General features: G+C 38.0%; 1 protein-coding gene across 3 annotated transcripts in view; it reads left to right on the top strand.

The window, feature by feature from the left end:
- Window positions 1-20,976, top strand: part of Ppp4r3b (protein phosphatase 4 regulatory subunit 3B) — a 57,870-nt gene that overhangs the window by 8,439 nt on the left and 28,455 nt on the right. For 2 of the 3 annotated variants that reach the window (XM_059275213.1, XM_059275214.1), the window contains exons 3-7: window positions 5,556-5,654; window positions 10,973-11,596; window positions 15,082-15,159; window positions 16,329-16,445; window positions 17,406-17,522. In XM_059275213.1, the coding sequence (XP_059131196.1) occupies window positions 5,556-5,654; window positions 10,973-11,596; window positions 15,082-15,159; window positions 16,329-16,445; window positions 17,406-17,522 (1,035 nt within the window). The remainder of the gene's footprint in view (window positions 1-5,555; window positions 5,655-10,972; window positions 11,597-15,081; window positions 15,160-16,328; window positions 16,446-17,405; window positions 17,523-20,976) is intronic. The other variant, XM_059275216.1, reaches the window with a different exon arrangement.

The raw sequence follows: 20,976 nt of genomic DNA, 5'->3' as shown, positions 1-20,976 counted from the left end.
TCTTTATTGGTTTTCTCAAAAGGAAATGATAGTTATGGTTGATGTCTGATAAGTCAATGGTTGAGTCCCAAAAGCTATGTGGCCTTCTGAGTGAAAAGTAACATTTCTGTGAGAAGTCTTTTGCTCATACTGTCAGTTATTGTTGCCTAGCTACTTAACCCTAACAAAACAGATCAAGTAAAACAGTTGAAAACAATATAAATAGAAATGAAGATAATGGTCAAACTTACATTTAGACTCCTATTGTTAGCAGTCAGCAGTGTGACAAACTGGAAACTATGATGCTGTGACAAGAAGTTAGGACTCCACAAAATTTTCAGGTATTAAAAAATATTTTAGCCTGGCAAAATTGGTGCACGCCTTTAATCCCAGCTCTCAGGAGGCAGAGGCAATCGGATCTCTCAGTTCAAGGCCAGCCTGATCTACAGATTTTGTTCCAGGACAGCCAGGACTAACAGAGAAACCCTGTCTCAATAATAATAATAATAATAATAATAATAATAATAATAATAATAATAATAATAATAATTTTCTACCATTTGCAGGTTTACTATGCTCTTAAGTTCTAAAAATACTGATGGTTAATAGTAAATGGTTAACCATTCAAACATTAAACATTTTGCTTATTTCATCTTTATATAATCCTTTTGTTTCTTTTGTATGTGTGTTGTATGAAGTAATTGTTGCTTTGAGACAGGGTCTAAGGATGTAGTCCTGGTTGGTCTAGAACTCATGTACCTGGCTGTCCTCGAAGTCACAGAGATCACTTGCCTCTGCCTCCTTAAAGGTGTACACCACCACACTCAGCTTGTATATAAGATATTAGTAAATTAAGACATAATCCATGTTTTGGAGACTATTTATTCATGAATCTTCAAATGGGTTGTTAAGATGATTTGGACTGAGGGGAAGATGGAGAACCTGAGTGGGTGCTCAGATGCATTAAGTGGATCTGACTATAGTTGTTCTGCCTTTATCTCTAGAACTTTTTTATTACCTGCCCCCACACGCACCTTAGGATTGGTGTGTGTGTGTGTGTGTGTGAGTGAATGTATGTGTATGCATGGGTGCAGGTATTGCAGAAGACTGAAGAAAGTATAACTCCCCTATGGTTGGAGTTACAGGCACTTACAAGCTATGCCATATGAGTGCTGGGAACCAAACTCTGGTCTTATACAATAGCAACAAGTGCTCTTAACTACTGAACCATCTCTCCACACATCTCCCTTCTACTAGTTTTTAAAAAGGGTTTGAAAGCACATCTGTAGATGGTATAAGCACCTCAAAATTTGAATTAATAATTTTGATGGCAAATTTCCTTTTTAAGGTATATAATCAGGAAGAGGGTAGAGCAAAGATTTCCAAAATGCTACCTGGGATTGCAGGCACACCCAGCTTATGTGTGTGCTGGTTAGTTCTTGCCAACTTGGCACAAACTAGAGTCACTTGGGAAGAAGGAACCTTGATTGAAAAATTGATTTCCAGACTGACGTAGGCCCTCTGCGTTATGTGTGTAGCTTGGTCTTCTTGTGGGACTTTTAACAATGGGAGCAGGGGTGTCTCTCTGTCTAACTCTTTTGCTGTCTTTTGGGACCCTATTCCTCCCTCATATTGGGTTTACCTTTCCCAGCCTTAATACAAGGGGAGGTGCTTAGTCTTACTGCAGCTTGATGTGCCATGTTTTGTTGCTATCCATGGGAGGCCTGCCCTTTTCTGAAGAAAAAGGGAGGAGGAGTGGATTGGGGGTGTGGGGAGAAGGAAGGGAAACTGGAGTTGGGATGTAAAATAAATAAATAAATTTAAAAGAAAAGGGAAAATTGATTCCATCAGTTGCTTGGTGGGCATGTCGTGGAGCATTTTCTTGATTACTGATTGATGGAAAAGGGCCCAGCTCACTGTAAGCATTGCCATTCCATGGCAGATGTAGGCAGATAAGAAACTGAGCAAGCCAATAAGCAGCTTTCCTCCATTATCTCTATTTCTGTTCTTACCTTCAGATTACTGCCATGCACTCCTGTTTTGGCTTTTTGGCTTTCCTCAATGATGAAAATAAGTAAACTCTCCTCTTCCAGTTGTTTCAGTCAGTTTATTATACCAACAGAAAAATGACTAGGACAGTTGCGGGGGGGGGGGGGGGGGGGTCAAACCCAGGGCTTCATGCATGCTAGACACATTCTGTCCAGTGAGCTACATCTCCAGCCCCATTTCTCATTTTTAAATTTAAATTCAATTAATTAATTAATTAATTAATTAATTAATTAATTAATTAATGGTACAGGGTCTCACTTTGTAATCCTGACTGGCCTGGAATTCACTATGTAAACCAGGCTGGCCTCAACCTCACAGATCCACCTGCTTCTGCCTCCCAAGTGCTGAGATCAAAGCCTTGTTGGTTTCACCTATGTTTTTAAAACAAAAATTTACTTTGTATCCAAAACAACCCTGTTCGTTCATTTTATTAGACTATTACATAGTTAATTTAATGTTTGATGTGTATATGTGTGCATTTTAATTAAATCTAAATCTTAGAAATAATTACAGAGTTTGAAAACCTAACCTTTTAAAATTAAGGGCACAATTGAGAATACTCTGAATAATAAATCTTAGGTTATTCTTTCTGAAAACTGCTGATGGGCCACACTTCCTAAGCCTCCCCATACAGTACCAACAGGGACCAAATATTCAAATGACAGAGTGTATGAGGGACTTACCACCATATTCTGCTCCCTGGTACCCAGAGTCTCGGCCATACCATAATGCAAAATGCGTTTAGTCCAACTTAAAAGTCCTTAGTTTTTTGCAGTCTTAACACTGTAAAAGTTAAAAGTCTCTTCTGAGACTCAAAGCAATATCTTAACTGCAACTCCCTATAAGATCAAAAAGCAAATTACATATTTTCAGCATATAATGGCATAGGGAGGAATGAGAGCATAGAAAATACTGGACCAAAGCAAAGAAACCCAGTAAGGCAAATTCCAAAGTGTCTGATAGTGGCTCCACTCCTTCTTTGCTCCCTGCCTATCCCTTGAGCTGGTTCTACTCTCTGTGTGCAGCTTTCCTAGGCAGATATTTATGTTTCTAATGTTTCAACATTTGGGGATCTCTAATTCAAGTCGGGCTGCACTTGCACAGTTTCATGCAGTGACCTCTCAGGGGTTCCATGAAGGAAATCCCCTACACTCAGTGGCCCTCTGAAACCACCGAAGGTTCTATGGCTCCAATTTCTCTTGTGTCCTTCATGACTCTAAAGCCAGCATCATGTACTTGACACTGCCAGGTTCAGCCACCAACTTGAGATGAACTTTGGCCTACTGGAATCATATCTGTAGAAGCTTTTGTTTGTTGTTGTTTATAGGACTAAAACCATAGCAGCAGCAGAAAACCACCTTGTAATCTCTTTTACAAGTTTGACTTTTAGCTGGGTAGGATCTTGCCTCAGCGACACCTATCGTGGTTTGAATGAGAATGACCCCCATAGGTACATATGTTTGAATGTTTGGTTTCAAAAGCCTACCTTATTCTCATTAGCTTTCAGCTACTGCTCCAACACTATGCCTGCCTGCCTGCTGCCATGCTCCCCCCCCCACCCCCATAATGACTGTAAACTCTACTGTCCTCTGGAACCATGAATGCCGAATTAAATGCTTTCTTTTATAAGTTGCCTTGGTCATGATGTCTCTTCACAGCAATAGGAAAGTAACTAAGACAGTACCCTTTATCTGTCCAGTACAGCACAAGCATCTCCTTAAGCTCCTTATTTCTTTTTGCAGAAGCCTTGGGTATAACATTAAGTTTCCTAGTGTTCTTTTTATTTTCAAACTCTACGTTCTGTAAATCTTTTTACCCCACTTAGTCTTTTTCATTGCATTCCTGCTTAAGAGTGTTACTGATAAACATGAAACAGAGTCAGTATTAGTATTAGGCTGTCTTGAAATCTCAGGAAAAGGAATTAGTCCATTACCTTTTATTTATTCATTCATTTATTTGTGTTTGTTTTTGGGGGGGTGTTTTAGAGACAGGGTTTCTTTTTGTAGCCTTGGTTATTCTGGAACTAGTTCTGTAGACCAGGCTGGCCTGTGCCTCCTGAGTGCTGGGATAAAAGGTATGTGCCATACCACCTGCCGTTCCTTTTTAATTTAATCTCAGGCATGTTCTCAGGACAAGGACAGAAAGCAGTCACACACTGCCAAAATATCACAGAACTAGTCTCTAGCCCAGTTGTTAATATTGTTCCTCTCTGAAACCTCTGGGCCAGGCCTCCACAGCCCACATTGCTCTCGGCACTACACTTTTAGTCTCCTACTGGGAAGGTCCATAAAGCTCTGCTTACCATGTCAACTATTTATCTAGTCCAGCCTCTCAGAGTCTTCCATATTCTTCGGAAAAATATAGTCACATGGTTAGGTTCTTCATAGCAGGAGTTCATTCCCTAGTACCAGCATACGTATTTGTTGCTTTTCTGTTTTTGTGACAAAACACTATTTCCAAAGCAAACTTATAGAAAGATTTATTTGGCCTTCACTTCCAGTGTCCATAAGAGTCTGTCACTGTTAGAGTGAGGAAGCATGGCAACAGGAACAGCTGGGACCTCAGGGCTCACATCTTGAACCACAAACAGAAAACAGGAACAAACTGGAACTGGTACAGATGTTGGAACTCTTAAAGCCCACATCCAAGGCCAAAAAGACCATACTCCTAAGCTTTCCCAAATACTTCCAACTGGACACCAAGTATTCAAGTGTCAGAGGCTGTGGGGCACATTTACCATTCAAAGCACCACACATACAAACATTCACACATAAAACAAAAATAAACTTTTTTTTTTTTTTTTTTTTTTGAGTTTTGTTTTTTTCTGAGACAGGGTTTCTCAATGTAGTTTTGGTGCCTGTTCTGGAGCTCCCTCTGTAGACCAGGCTGTCCTGGAACTCACAGAGATCTGCCTGGCTCTGCCTCTCAAGTGCTGGGATTAAAGGTGTGCGCCGCCACCGCCCGGCAAAAATAAACTTTTATATATATGACAATATAGGATTAAACCTAAATTTGTCTGAAGGTATTTGCATGCTTTTAATCATTTGACAACCAGTTAAAAAGAAAGGGTCGGCATGTAGGTTGTTGGTGAATAGAATGGCTGACTTCTGGACAGCAGAACCTATTTTAGCTTATTTAGAAATTGCTCAGTGTCTTTGTTTGTTTGTTTGTTTGTTTGGAGACAGGGTTTCTCTGTGTTGTTTTGGTGCCTGTCCTGGATCTCGCTCTGTAGACCAGGTTGGCCTCGAACTCAAAGAGATCCGCCTTGGCTCTGCCTCCCAAGTGCTGGGATTAAAGGCATGCACCACCACCACTGCCCGGTGCTCAGTGTCATATATAATACCAAAGTTTCTCTTCCATTGAGAGTATAGTACAAAACTTTAAAGGTGTAGCAGAATACTTTATAGATGTGCTCTATCGCTTGAATGTATTTTAACTGCCAGTTCTTTTGAATTTGGTTTCTATTTTATAGATATATCTTTTCCAGTGTGGTAATGAGAAATCTTTTTTTTTTTTTTTTTAAACAGGATACATTAATTGTTTGGTCAGAAGCTGAAAATTATGATCTGGCTCTAAGTTTTCAAGAAAAAGCTGGCTGTGATGAGATCTGGGAAAAAATTTGTCAAGTAAGGTTTCTTTTTATGTATCTTTATAAATATGATTGTACACATTGTTCATTTTTTTCACTTAAGGAGTATGTGTTAAACTATGGGAAGGTAATAGAGTGAGATTTTAATACTCTAGCATGGATTTTTATGTGCATTTTTCTGGTGCTGGGGATCTGACCCAGGTCCTAATTCATACTAAATAAATGTTTTGCCGCCTTTAATCCTAGCACTAGAGAGGCAGAGGCAAACGGATGTTTAAGTGTGAGGACAGCTTGGTCTACAAAGCCATTTCCAAGAAAGCCAGGGCTAGACAGAGAACCCTGTCTTGAAAAAAATAAAACAAAGGAAGTGTTCTGCTACTGACCTGATCCTCAGTCTTAGATATTTTTTTATTTATTGCATCTGATTATTTCACTTTAAATTAGGAACAACAACAACATCATAATTTTTAAGCTTTTTTTTAAAAATGTGAGCAAGACTGTGAATGTAACTCAATTGTTAGAGTGCTTCCCTAACACAAGGAGGCCTTGGGTCCAGCCCCAGTTTGGTAATCCTAGCATGATGGTGAGCACCTGTAATCCCAACAATCAGGAGGTAAAAGCAAGAGGATTGGAAGTCTAAGATCATCCTCAGCTTCATAGTAAGTTTGAGGCCAGCCTAAGTCGTATGAGGCCGTGTCTCAGAACAGAGATTGGGGGCATGAGGAATGTGCTCAGTAATGTAGAGTAACTGTAAAACTCCCTCCCAGACAACTCCTGCACTCAGCTGCACATAATGCAGCAAGATTAGCATCTCCTGTTAATATAGAGTATTAGTTGCAATTAATAAACTAGTGTTAAATGCTATTTTTAACTAAAACTCATGCTCTGTTTTGATCGCAGCTGTTTCTTAATGTCCGTTTTCTTTTCCTATGATGCCACATTGCACCACTCATGTCTTCTCATGTCTTCTTCTCTTCTTAGGGTTTTTTTTAGCTGTGATACTTAGTAATTGGAATTTTAAATTGATTGTGTCTTTTTGTTTTTAATGACAGATCTGTTTCAGTGAATACCTAGTACAGGTCTTTATTTCTAATAGGTTGATTTTATTATTTGGCTATTATCAGTCTCACTTGAGCTTTTGTCTATAATAATTTTATTTGTAAATCTGACCATAATCATTTTTGTTTGGCTTTTATTTTTTGCGGGGGCGGGGTTTTTGTTTTTGTTGTTGTTGTTTTTTTTTTTTCCTGTTTTTGGGTTTTTTGGGTTTTTTTTTTTAATTTTTTTCAAGACAAGGTTTCTCTGTGTAACAGTCCTAGCTGTCCTGGATCTCGCTCTGTAGACCAGGCTGGCCTCACACTCACAGAGATTTGCCTGCCTCTGCCTCCCAAGTGCTGAGATTAAAGACATGTGCCACCACCACCTGGCTCTTGTATGGCTGTTTTTAATTTGTGCCACGTACTTCAAGAAATTGTAGCCAGGCATATTGATGCAAACCCATTTTCCCAGCTTTTAGAAGGTGAACACCAAAGGATCAAGAGTTTGTGGTCATCCCAAGGAGGAAGGGAGAGTAAGTGAGTGTGTGTGTGTGTGTGTGTGTGTGTGTGTGTGTGTGTGTAGCTAGATTAGATTAGATTAGATTAGGTAGATAGATATACAGATATACATACAGATATGTGTATGTGTATATATATATGTGTTTGTGTGTGTAGATAGATATATACATGTATGTGTATGTATATGTGTGTGTATATATTATATGAATGAATTTGAGGCTAGCGTAGAATACATGAGGCCCTATCTTAAAAACACAAAGAAAAATTTAAATGAATCTTCCTATTCCCTCTGACATGTAGCCCTGAGTCAGCAAATTTGTAGCTGGAAATGGACAGTTTCTTTTACATGATACTTGTTAGCATTATTAATATACATTATTAAATAGCAGAACTCTGATATACAAAAATCCAGTATAGAGTGTTTCATGTATTCATGCAAAGTATACATGGAGTAAAATTGAAATTGTTACACTGTTGTTTTGCCTTTCTGTTTTTTCTGTCTTTAAATCTGCAAATAAATTTTATTTTGTTTCTCTCTTGTGTATTCCTTTAAAAACCAACTGTATTTTTAGCATATTAAAACTCTTTATATTAGAATTTAAGAACTAAAAATGATCTGAATTGTTAACCTTTTATATATTTTCAGTAAATACTTACTATTCTGCTCTTAATTTATACTTTAATCCATGAGTGAAACTTATCTAAGTAAAAACACATACTTGAAGTATAAAACTATTAAAATCACTAAATTATAAAAAAATATGGAAACATTTATGAAGCTGTTTTGAGTATTTTAATGGCATATGGAAGTAACTTTTAAATGATAAATTTCAAAAATTAGAAAGATTAACACCTTTTTTAGAATTGCAATGTTGGTTTTTCTATCTGCTGTAACATAGCTGTGCATAGTAATATTTTTCAGTAAATAGCATATTAGATTATACCTGTTTATCATCTCGGCCCTTTCTATTTAATATATGGTTTGAAATATACATACATATATGCCTGAGACTTCATATATTTGTCCTAGAAAAAAAAATTTTAAGTATTACATTTATTTACTTGTGTGTCTGTGTATTGTATGAGCACATGTGCCACAGAGCATGTGTGGAGGAGCACAGTGTGGCAGTTCTCTCCTTCCACCCTCTTGGTCCCAGGGATCAAACTCAGGTCATCAGGTTCAGCAGCAAGTTCCTTTACCTGCTGAGCTATTTTGCTGACCCTGCCCTAGAAATTTTTACTTATTGTCTTTTACTGTTTCTTTTCAGGTAGTTCTGAAGGTTCACAAGACCACTTGTAGATACAATAGTTGGTTGAAAAGATTCAAAAGAACTCAAAAAAGATGTTTTCTATCTAGTTACATTTTACTACTATAGTAGCACATACAGATTAAAACCAAATGGGAAAAAGCACATGGGGCAAAAGTTTGAGGACAGTTCCACACGAGTTTCCAAGTCTGTGTTCTGATAGTCATACAGACAGCACTTTAGTTCTCTCAGCCTCAGTGTATGGCAGCACATTAAGTGTTGTCAACCAGAGCAGCTTACTCAAGTATTTGTGTCCAGGGTTTTACTAGAGATAAGTTACATCAGGTTGGCTGACCTTAGACTCCAGCTTCTCCAGAGGTCAAGGATGCCTCCTAATCCAAGGAACGCACCGTAAACCACATTGTTAGCATGGAATAATGCATAGCCCTAGGTCCCCACATAATAACTCACCTCTTTAAGATATAGGATATTACAGGTGTATAGGAGTTGCCCCTCAGGACCTCAACAAACCTTTCTTTGGGTAGGTCAATCCCTCAACCAAGATGCTCTTCCACTGGAGTGATCAGCATATTTGAGGACCTGAGGGCTAGTGAGATGGCTCAGAGGGTAAAGATGCTTGCCACCAAGTCTGACAACCTTAGTTTGATTCCCCTAGAACACATGGTAGAAAGAAAGAATCAACTTGGACAAGTTATCCTCTGACCTCCACAGTACCTTCCCACAAGGAAAAAGTAAAACAATTCTTTTTAATGATTTTATGTGTATTGATGCTTTGCCTACATGTACGTCTGTGTACTATGGGCATGTGGAGCCATGGGAGGCCAGAAGAGGGTGTTGGATCCCTGGAAACAGACTTAGAGATGGTTGAGACATCACGTGGGAATCAAACCTGTTTCCTCGCTGCTCTTAACCACTGAGCCATCTCTCCAGCCCTGTAAAGCAAATTTTTAAATGGCCATATTTGACTAAGCATCTACATTTAGTATAGTACTTAAAATGACAAAACAGTAGAATCATTATGAATATGCCAGACATTTGAAGGAGCCAATATAGGATAGACATATTAAAACACGCACGGGCCAGTGTGATGGCATTTGCTCTGTAAGTGTGATGACCCAAGTTTGATCCCCAGAACCCACAGTGAAAGCAGGGAACCAATTCGACAGAGTTGTTCCTTGACCTCCACAGACACACCATGGCACTGGCCACACCCACTAATTATAATCATAAATAAATATAAAGAAACAACTACACTACTCTATAAAATTTGGGAGTTTTGTTTGTTTTATACTAATTTTGTTACTATTTCCTCCTCGATTTACTACAGTCTGTACCTCACAGTAACTGTTGAGAACTTTCCTGATGACCTTCCTGATCTCAGTCTCTGGAACCCCCCACATGGTAGATGAACGGAACTGTTGTCCTCTGACCTCCATGTATGCACTGTGACATGAACACACACCCAAAATGATTTGTTTTTTAAACATAGCTGTTTAACATAGAATTTACCCAAGATGGACTTGGTGGTACACATCTTTAATCCCAGGACTCATGAGGCAGAGGCAGGTGGATCTCTGAGTTCAAGGTCATCCTGGTCTACAAAGTAAGTTAGTTACAGGACAGCCAGAGTTATACAGTGAGACCTTGTCTTTAAAAAAAAAGGAAAGAAAAAAAGAGAGACGAAAAGAAAGAAAAAGGGAAAGAAGTATTGGTAGGTCAGAAGTGGTAGCACGTACTTTTAATCCCAGCACTGGGAAGGTAGAGGCAAGTGGGTCTCTGAATTCGAGGCTAACCTGGTCTACATAGAAGTTCCAGACCAGTTAGGACTACAAAGAGTGACCCTGTCTCAAGAAAGAAACAAAGAAATTAGCCAGTGCCTAACAGATCTAGATTTTCCCCTGGCCAGTCATTTTCTTTTGGCATTACATCCTCAGGAAGCTTCAATGTAATTTCCCGATATATTTGATTATCGTTATTGTAGAATTTAATACATAAAAGTTGAGTCAACAGTACCAGTGTTGTAAAGTATGATGCTAAATAAAACTAAGAAGTAAAGAGTCAGTATCCTTTCAGGCATCTGGTATAATTGAGCCAGATGTTCTTAGCCTTTGAGGGACATATCATTGGATTTCTGTTACTACGTTAGTCATCTAGTTATTCCTTTGCCCTCTGTTGTTATTTCTCCTCTTCACTTGTCTTCTCCCCCACAGCGGGATTACAAACAAGTGTGCCCACCAGCATGTCCTGCATTTGTTGGTTTCTGGGGCTCCAGTTGAGGTCCTCGGGCTTGTATGGCAAGTGCTTTGTCAACTGACTCACTGCCCCAGTCCCGAGAATGTCATTTCTTAACTAGACTGGCCTTGAATTCCTGATTCTACTGCCTCAACCTCTCAAGCACTGAGATTACAGGTGAGCCACTGTGCTCGGTGTTCATGGTACTTTTACTTAAATTCGATGGTCAGTGATTTGATTTCCAGAGTGTTGAACTATTTTGTATTTTAAGATAACCAGATGTACTTGGGTGTTTTTAGGTTCAAGGTAAGGACCCATCAGTAGAAGTCACACAGGACCTCATTGATGAATCAGAAGAAGAACGATTTGAAGAAATGCCAGAAACTAGTCATCTTATTGACCTGCCCACATGTGAACTCAGTAAACTTGAAGAGATTGCTGACTTAGTTACCTCAGTTCTTTCCTCACCTATCCGTAGGGAAAAGCTGGCTCTGGCCTTGGAAAATGAAGGCTATATCAAAAAACTACTGCAGCTGTTCCAAGCTTGTGAGGACCTAGAAAACACTGAAGGCTTACACCATCTGTATGAGATTATTAGAGGAATCTTATTCCTAAATAAGGCAACTCTTTTTGAGGTAATGTTTTCTGATGAGTGTATCATGGATGTCGTGGGATGCCTTGAATATGACCCTGCTTTGGCCCAACCAAAAAGGCATAGAGAATTCTTGACCAAAACTGCAAAGTTTAAGGAAGTTATACCAATAACAGACTCGGAACTAAGGCAAAAAATACATCAGACTTACAGGGTACAGTACATTCAGGACATCATTTTGCCTACACCGTCTGTTTTTGAAGAGAATTTCCTTTCTACTCTTACATCTTTTATTTTCTTCAACAAAGTTGAAATAGTCAGCATGTTGCAGGTAAGTAAATTATTTTTCACAATTCTATTTTCAGGCATTATGTTCTTAATAACTTGAGCTGGTAATAAAGACTTACTTAGTTTACGTTAATTGTTCTATTAAACATAGCATGTCTGTCTTTTAAAAGATTTTTAGTATAAAGTGCTTTTTTATTACATTTATTGTGTTTGTGTATTATATGTGCATATGTGCTATACTATCTGGGTGGGCATGTTAGAGGACAGCTTGTAGGAGTTGGTTCTGTCCTTCTACCAGTGTGGGTTCCAAGGACTGAACTTAGATCATTACGCCTAGCAGCAAGTACCTTTACCCACTGAGCCATCTCCCTGTGCTGGGTCTCACGAAACCCAGGCTGGCCTTGAATTGACAATGTACCTGGGAATAACTCCTAATGGGACTACACACATGCACCACTGCTCCTGGCCCTAACTACCAATTTTTCATTATTCTTCAGTAAAGGGCAAAAGGAAAGTTAAATATAAATATTAGGTTCCCATTATAGTTATTTATATATATAGTAAATATTATAGTAAATGGGATCTTGTGTTTTGTTAGTTTCTTTATATTTTTATTTGGCTGACCTTGAACTTGGGATTTTCCTCCTTATATTTCCTGAGCACTGTGATTTCACTATATACATTTCAGGATGCTTTTTACCCCCAGACAGAAAATCAGTGTCAGGAAATTGGAAATGTGGTCATACTCTGGAGTTGATATAAAGGACATCAGATTCTCAAATATAGCTTTCAAGTGATTGCTTGACTTAGGGTTTTCAAATCCACAATAGTAAATCATAACTTTTTTTTATAGTTGAAAAATAAGGTCTGGATATGTAGTTCAGTGGTAGAGTATGCTTACTTATCAGTCCCCAGTACTGTCAAAAATAGTTTAAATAAGTTGTTTAAACTAATCTATAAATATTTGTAAAATTTTGTGTGTCATTTTACATATATTTTATAATTTTATTTATGAAATCTATGATATAAAGCAAAGCTTTAAAGGAATTTTATTTTGTTTGTTCATTGTTATTTTTTTAAGGCTGGGTCTCTCTAGTAGCTTTGGCTGGTCTGAAACTCACTATGTAAGGCAGACTGGCCTTGAACTCATAATGATCCTCTTGCCTCTGCCTTCTGAGTGCTGGGATTAAAGGCTTGTGCTACCATACTTAGCCTTTTATTTATTTATGATTCACGAGAGATACATTTCATGAAATTGTTATGAACTTTAAACTACCTGTTGTTTGTCTGTTTTGTTCTTATTTGTGGCACTGAGGATCAATCTCATGGCTAGAAAAACACTGCTCCTGGGCTACATCCCAGCCCTGATTTAGAACCTCTTCCCCAGGGGTTTTGTTACCTAGAAAAGTAACTACATATACTGTGACAGTTGTCTCATTAAAACAAAAGCTTTTAAAGTTTACAGAAAAGAAAAATTAAAATGATCTAAAGTGATGATTATTTTCATGACGTAGACAAGCAAGGATTTAGGAGAAAATATTCTAGCTACAGGCTTTATATTGTCAAATCATTTGCTTCCTAACATATACCCTGAAACATCATGCTTCGTAGCTTAAAGAAATCACAAAAATGAATGCTCTGAATTAGCTGGGGGAGGGAGGTGAATAAGCTAGGAATCAGAAAGCATTCTCCTAATGAACATACTTGATATTGCCTTTATGAATGGTTTCGGCGGTTTTGGCTGTCACCTCTTTTTTTTTTTTTTTTTTTTTTTTAAATTTATTTATTTATTATGTATACAGTGTTCTGTCTGCACATATCCCTGCAGGCCAGAAGAGGGCACCAGATCTCATTACAGATGGTTGTGAGCCACCATGTGGTTGCTGGGAATTGAACTCAGGACCTTTGGAAGAACAAGCAGTGCTCTTAACCTCTGAGCCATCTCTCCAGCCCCGGCTGTCACCTCTTAAGTGCTGAATCATGTGCAAAGAATTTAAAGGGAAAATGCATTTATCAAGACCTTGGAACTTTCTCCTTTGAAAATATTCTGAAAACATTTAAAAATCTTTAGCAAAAAAGAATAAAAATTCAATCTGAGAGATCTGTGGGAAAAAAGTTTATGAAAGATGTGAATAGGGGAAATATATATTTACAGATATTACAGTTTTAGAATAAGTCACTTGAAATTACATTTCATAGAGGTGGGTTTTGAAATATGCTCGTTTCCTCTAAATGTGTCAAGCCATGATATATAATGTCTAAAAGGAGTCAGTGAAATACATAAAGAAGCACCATTCTGAGTCACTCATTTAAAACCCTATTTTATCTCTTTACTATCTAGTGATATCAGTCAGAGATACTACCATTACAAGTTCTTTTAGAATACGTTAATTTAATTTAATAGAAATTATGTTTCATAGAGAAGGGTTTTGAGAATATAATGAAATCTTAACAGCCCCATAATTTCACTAGTTGTCTTTTAGCAAATCTCTAAAGTGAATTTTGATATTATATAATTTTACTTTGTAATTTTCTTACTGTAGAAAATATAGGCCGGGCAGTGGTGGCGCACGCCTTTAATCCCAGCACTCGGGAGGCAGAGGCAGGCGGATTTCTGTGAGTTCGAGGCCAGCCTGGTCTACAGAGTGAGCTCCAGGAAAGGCACCAAAACTACACAGAGAAACCCTGTCTCAGAAAAAAAAAAAGGGGGGGGGGGAATATAGGTAAACTGGAGAAAATTACTTGCCTCATTCCAACAAACACAATTATAATTTAAACATCCTTTCTACATTTTAGACATACAAATTTATATTGAAAAATCATCAAATTTAAATTTATAATAAAAATAAAAAGGATTATAAAAATGTATACCTACTTGTCCTGGGGTGCATTATTTGTCTAGCATGCACAAGGCCTTGGGGTTGATCCTTGGCTCTATATATTCTTTTAATGAGTGCTAGGGAAATTAATACCTGTCTTTTAATAGCTCTGAGTCATCAGGTGTAATTACCATAGTGACTTGTCACTTTATTTTGTCCTTGGCTGTAGATTAAAGTGCTCTGTATGATCTCACATGTTGAAGACTTCCTGCCTGCCTGCCGCCATAATCCAGCTCCCTTCACTGCTGCACTTGTGCCCTGTCTTGTTTTCTTTGTCTGGTACATACGAACTGACAGTGAGATCCTCAGGTTTATTTGAGCTGTGTTTAAATTAAGAGTAAATAAAAACTGAGTTAGAAAAGTTGTCAGAATGAAAGTGAATAAATTTATTGCTCTACCTCTAGAGCTCTTGTTTGTTTTGCCTACTACTGTGTAGTGAGATTTCTAGTTAAGAAATTACATATTAATGGATAAACTTAAGTGGCAGTTCTGAGTTTCATAAAACTGTAAATATGTCCTCAAATTTCAGATTTCATGATGAAAATGCTTTTGAATTTTGATCTGATTTTACTATACTTTGTGTAAGGCATATGCATAATGTAAATATGCTTGTGCTAATATTTCATAGCAGCTATTTCTTCTCATTCAGGAAGATGAGAAGTTTTTGTCTGAAGTTTTTGCACAGTTAACAGATGAGGCTACAGACGATGATAAACGGCGTGAATTGGTAAGTTATTTATTCAGTTTCTAAAACTTGTTTTTAAATGTTTCAAAAAATATTTTAAGATATTATGTGTGTCATTTACACACTCACAAATGCCCCTCCCCCAGGAAATTTAAATGCCTTATAGCATGACAGAACTACAGACATTTGTTATAGTGATAGGTATTTACATAATGGAGATTCAGAAACAAAACAACAGATGGAAGGAAAACACTTCTAAAATAAATGAATGATAAATCATTTGGTTCCTTAGAAATGTTCACTCCTCCCCCCCCTCCCCCTCTGTTTTTCAAGACAGGGTTTCTCTGTGTAGCTTTGGCTGTCCTGGAACTCACTCTGTAGACCAGGCTGACCCGAATTCACAGAGATCCACCTGCCTCCAGAGTGCTGGGATTAAAGACATGTGCCACTACTGCGGACGAAATGTTTACTTTTTAATGGCTTGGAGTTTGTTTTGCTTTTGTTTTGAGAGGTAACTGTATTTTAGAGGGGAAAGTAACAATTACTGTTTACCAGCGGTTAAAATTTTGTTGTGTTTTTTGCAGTTCCCTTGGTAATCCAAACACAGTTTTTTGCAGGATGGTTTTTATGCAAGTGCCCTATGTGGCATTTTTTACATTAGGTTTAGAGAAGATCAGTGTTTGAGAAATAAAGCTAAGTTTACATTTAATATGATGCTGGAGTTTTGTTGTTGGTTTTTGTGTGTGCACATGCATATATCTATGTCTTTATGTTTTACATTGGGGGAGTAGTGCACATATGTATGAGTGGAAGTCAGAGGACAGCCTTGGGAGTTGGCTCTCTCTCTGTCATGTAGGTTCCTGGAGTCAGACTCAAGTTGTCAGGCTTCACAGCAAGTGACTCCACCCACTGAATCATCTGGTCTACCCCAGGCTTTATTTTTAAAGAGACAAAGTTTATTAACTGTTGCCTAGGTTGCCCTCAAATTCTTGATCCTCCTGCCTCCTGAGTGCTGGGAAGATAGTATAAGCCAATATGCTCAGCACTAGCTTTTAATATAGTTTTTAAATGTAGATTTTGAGGAACCAGGATATGTGAAAAGATGAGGTCCTTTAGAAGGATGAATTCCGAACTCTGGAAGCTAAACTTAAAGTATGCATGGTTTTGTCTTCATGTTTATTGACTTATCACTTTAATTTTTAACCTCACAGGTGAATTTCTTCAAGGAATTTTGTGCGTTTTCTCAGACATTACAACCTCAAAACAGGGATGCTTTTTTTAAAACCTTGGCAAAATTGGGAATTCTTCCAGCTCTTGAAATTGTAATGGTAATTATGGTTTCTTGTGCTTTTGGAGTTGTGAATTTGTCATAGATTCATAATTTTGGATGGTAAAATATTTGCATAGTGCTGATTCATTCATCTCTTATTAAGACACCACAAGGATGATTTCAGTTACCAGATTTTAAGATTTGTACCATCCATGTTTGTGTTTGTTTTTTCAAAGACTTGTCTTTGCTTAAGTGACGCTATGTTTCATAGAATTGGGTAAGTTGTCTTCACTTTTCAATACAGTTAGTAGAATTAGGACGTACTGAACCAAGGAGCCTAAGCTTCAGTACAGGAGTAGGGTTATAATTCTCAGATTTCAGTTACATATATTTGATTCATAGATGTTCAGATAAAAAATTTAAATGAGAATAACTTTAAGTATTCATTTTTAAATAAGTGTCTTTTATGAAAATTTATTGTTTGTTTTCTTTGTGTGTGTGTGTGTGTGTGTGTGTGTGTGTGTGTGTGTGTGTGTTTATGTGAATGTATGCCACATGCGTGCCTGTGTCAGCGGATTACAAGTGTGCACCACTACACTCAGCTCTATGCTGACTCTTATGTATAAACTCTGAATTTTTGTTGTTGTGTTGTTTTCCGAGACAGGGTTTCTCTGTGTACCTCTGATGTCCTTGAACTCACAGAGATCCATCTGTCTCTGCCTCCCAAGTGCTGAATATTTCTTTTAAGATGGTAAAAGCCATTAGAAATAAGTACTGAGCTGCTTCCAAATATACCAGTCATAGAAAAAAAAAAAGGGATATTTTAATTCAGTTTGGTGTCTTAATCCAGAAATTGGGAGGGGATACATCTATCTGGGGAAGGAAAAGAAGAGGTATTGCAGATTGAAGTTGAATGTTAATCTAAAAATCTAAGAGGTTATTCGTGGATTTGAAAGAGAGGAGGGGAATGCAAGAATAACCTTAGTTACCTTCTCTAATGTAGCTTTCCTTTTGTCAGGGCATGGATGACTTGCAGGTCAGATCAGCTGCGACAGATATATTTTCTTATCTGGTAGAGTTTAGTCCATCTATGGTCCGAGAATTTGTGATGCAAGAAGCCCAGCAGAGCGATGATGTAAGTAATGATGCTGTAGTTCTGTGCTACCCATTGAGAAGAGCTAACTGTTGCAAAGAAGTCATAACCATAATCTTAAATTTAAGAATATATAGGACTAATGGAAGACATTTTAATCCCTTAGAAGTACAGACCAAGCAGTTACCTGTGTATCTAAGAATTTGTTTTTACTTATTCTTACTCTGGTCCCGTTTTTGTTTTACTTATTCTTACTCAGTTCCTTTTTTAAAATGGAATTAAAAGTTGAATAAGAAAAATAATTGTATTTCCCCACTATAAAAATATTTATACAAAATGAACTGAAGTTATAGATCTGCCTGCCTCTACTTCGAAAGTGCTGGCATTAAAGGCATATGCACCATTGACCAGCTAACTACATTATAGATTTTTTTTAATGTGTTTTATTTTTAGTCTTAATATATGTTTATATTTTTGCTTTCTGCATTTCGTAGTTGCTTCCAATGTTTCTTGGCTTAGTGTTATTGTTTGTTTTGTTTTGTTGTTGTTCTGCTTTCTGTTGTAAGATTTGTGTGTGCGTGCATCAAGCACATTCACACAGGTACTACCGGGGCCAGGAGTCTTTGAATCTATAATCACAAGCAGTTGTCTGCCACCCAATCTTTGTGTTAGGAACCAAACTCAGAGCCAGATATTGGGGTAAATGCTGAAAGATCAGTGGAAACAAGCCACAGCCACTTCTCACCTCTCCAACTCCTGAGCCGAAAAGAGAAGTTCCTGTCTCCACGCGTCCTCAGCCAAAAAGGCCTAATTCCTGTCTCCTCCCACCTTATATGCCTTTCTCTGCCCAGCCATATCACTTCCTGTCTCAGCCTAGTGCTGGGATTAAAGGTGTGTGATCCCAAGTGCCAGAATCAAAGGTGTGCGCCACCACTGCCCAGTCTAATGTGGCTGGCTCTGTGGCTGGCTCTGTCCTCTGATCTTCAGGCAAGCTTTATTTCTTAGATTACAAATACATCACCACAGCTCTGCCTCAGCCTCTCAAGTGCTGTCATGCAGACATATGTCACCATCACTTTACATTTTTTACAGAAAGCTTGGAATGCTTCTATAGTTTAGACAATAAATAAGTAATAGTTTGAGCATGGTGTCTCATACCTGAATCTCAACACTTTTGGGGGTCGAGACAGAAGGGTTGCCACAAGTTCAAGGCCAGCTTGGACCTTCTTACATACTCTGTTAGAACAAGACTTTTGTTGGTTGTTTTTTTACTCTTTTGACTTTTTGTTCTTTTGGGGGACCCACCACCCAGCTCCGATATAAATTACACACAGAGGCTTATTCTTAATTTATAAATATCTGGCTTTAACTTGACTTATTACCTGCCAGCTTTTTGTAACTTTAACATCTACCTTTTGCCTCTGGACTTTCACCTTTCTCTTACTTCTGTAATCTTACTCCATGGCTGGCTTCTAGCATCCTCTTTCTTTCTCTCTCGTTCCATCTTCCTGTTGACCTTTTCCCTAGATTTCTCTTCCTATTTATTCTCTCTGCCTGCCAGCCCTACCTATCCTTTCTCCTGCCTCACTATTGGCCGTTCAGCTCTTTATTAGACTATCAGGTGGCTTAGACAAGCAAAGTAACACAGCTTCACAAATTTAAACATATGCAACATAAAAGAATACAACATGTCTTTGCATCATTAAACAAGTGTTTCACAGCATAAACAAATGTAACACATCTTAAAATAATATTCTACACAAGACCCTGTCTGAACCACCATCCCCCAAAAACGTTTTGTTAAGTATGTTAACCATGGTGGCTGTTTTTGTTTGGTTGGTTTTGGGGTGTTTGTTTGTTTGGAGGGCATTGGTTGTAGGTTTTGTTTAGATTAATTTTTCACTTATGTGTAGGTAAGTGGTGCATGTATGCTGGTACTTGGGGAGGCCAGATTAGGGTGTCCATTAGCCTGCTGCTGGAGTTATAGGCAATTTTGAGCTGTCTATTGTGGGAGCCTATTTTCCTGCTGCTTGGACTTAGCATTTCAGCTCTCCCCAGGCCAAAAGCTTCCATAGGAAACTTTTTTCTGCCCGATAAGCTCAAAGAAGAGCTTTTTTTACTACCTGTAAAGCTCAAAGAAAGATTTTTTTCCCCGTTTGCATTCATAACCCCCAAAGTTAGAAAATTGAGGTTTTCTGTCTAGTTGCCTTATCTTAAATTTTTTCTACACAATCTTACACTTCTAAATTTTTACTACAGTATATTACTACACTATACTTTATACTTATTTTTCACAGATAGAAATTGAGAAAGAGATAGAAGATAGAAATTTTGATAGAAGAGGTTTTTGCACTGCAGCATTGGACATCCTTCCAGTCCATTTTTCCTTTTCTCTCCAGGATAAAAGCCCCTGCCCCTTATTAATATTTATATTCCATTACAACACCAGGCATACCCCTCTTTTTCCACTGGCAGGACCTGACAACACACTTTTGTCAAAAACTCTGTAATAAAACTATTATTTTCCTTTGTCTTTAGTCCCTGTTCATTTATCTTTAGTTCCGCCCCCCCCCCCTTTTTCTTTTTTTTTTTTTTCTTTTTTTCTTTAGTCCCTGTTCATGGCGCCATTCTGCGGGGCATTTACCCACCAACCCCCCAGTTCCCCAGAGTTTTCTTAAGTGCAAGCAGCAGGAAATATTAGATAGAAGGAATTAGATTGTGGAGATAAACAGAAAATAAAGGATAGCCTCCAAAGGTCCTGGAACCTATTCCAACAGGCCCTGACTATCTCTGTCCCAGGGTATTTATAGAAATGCTAAGGGGTGGAGCAAAAGACCTCCGCCCAGCACAGCCAAGTGCAGACCATCTCAGACATCTGTACTCAGGCCCGTGGTCTAATCATCCTCTATGTGGACCTGCTGGGTAAAGCCACGAGGAACCTGAAAACAGGCTCCCATAGTCTGTCATGGGTGCTGGGAACTGAACTCTGATCCTTTGGAAGAGCAGGACCTGCTTTTAACTGCTGAGCTGTCTCTCTAGACTCCTGAACACCAGATGATGCTGAACCCTAGTTTATTATTATCTCACTGTGATATTCTTAATGCCAGCCTTCATAGAAGATAACTTTGACATTAATATTTCTGTTGAAATTAACATTCTATCTTTGATTTCTTACGTGGTTAAAAGGTATTCATCTTAAATAACCATAAATCTCAACTCATACCATGATAATCATGAACAATTAACTTTAAAATTCTTTTTTTTTTTTTTAATATTTATTTATTTATTACGTATACAGCATGTTTGCTTGCAGGCCAGAAGAGGGCACCAGATCTCATTACAGATGGTTGGGAGCCACCATGTGGTTGCTAGGAATTGAACTCAGGACCTCTGGAAGAGCAGTCAGTGCTCTTAACCTCTGAGCTATCTCTCCAGCCCAACTTTTTAAAATTCTTAACTCTTAAAAATTTGATTTGTTTTCATTAACAGTATTTTC

Source organism: Peromyscus eremicus, chromosome 10, assembly GCF_949786415.1.
Source record: "Peromyscus eremicus chromosome 10, PerEre_H2_v1, whole genome shotgun sequence".
Classification (NCBI taxonomy): domain Eukaryota; kingdom Metazoa; phylum Chordata; class Mammalia; order Rodentia; family Cricetidae; genus Peromyscus; species Peromyscus eremicus.
This window is presented reverse-complemented; position numbering and strand designations above follow the sequence as displayed.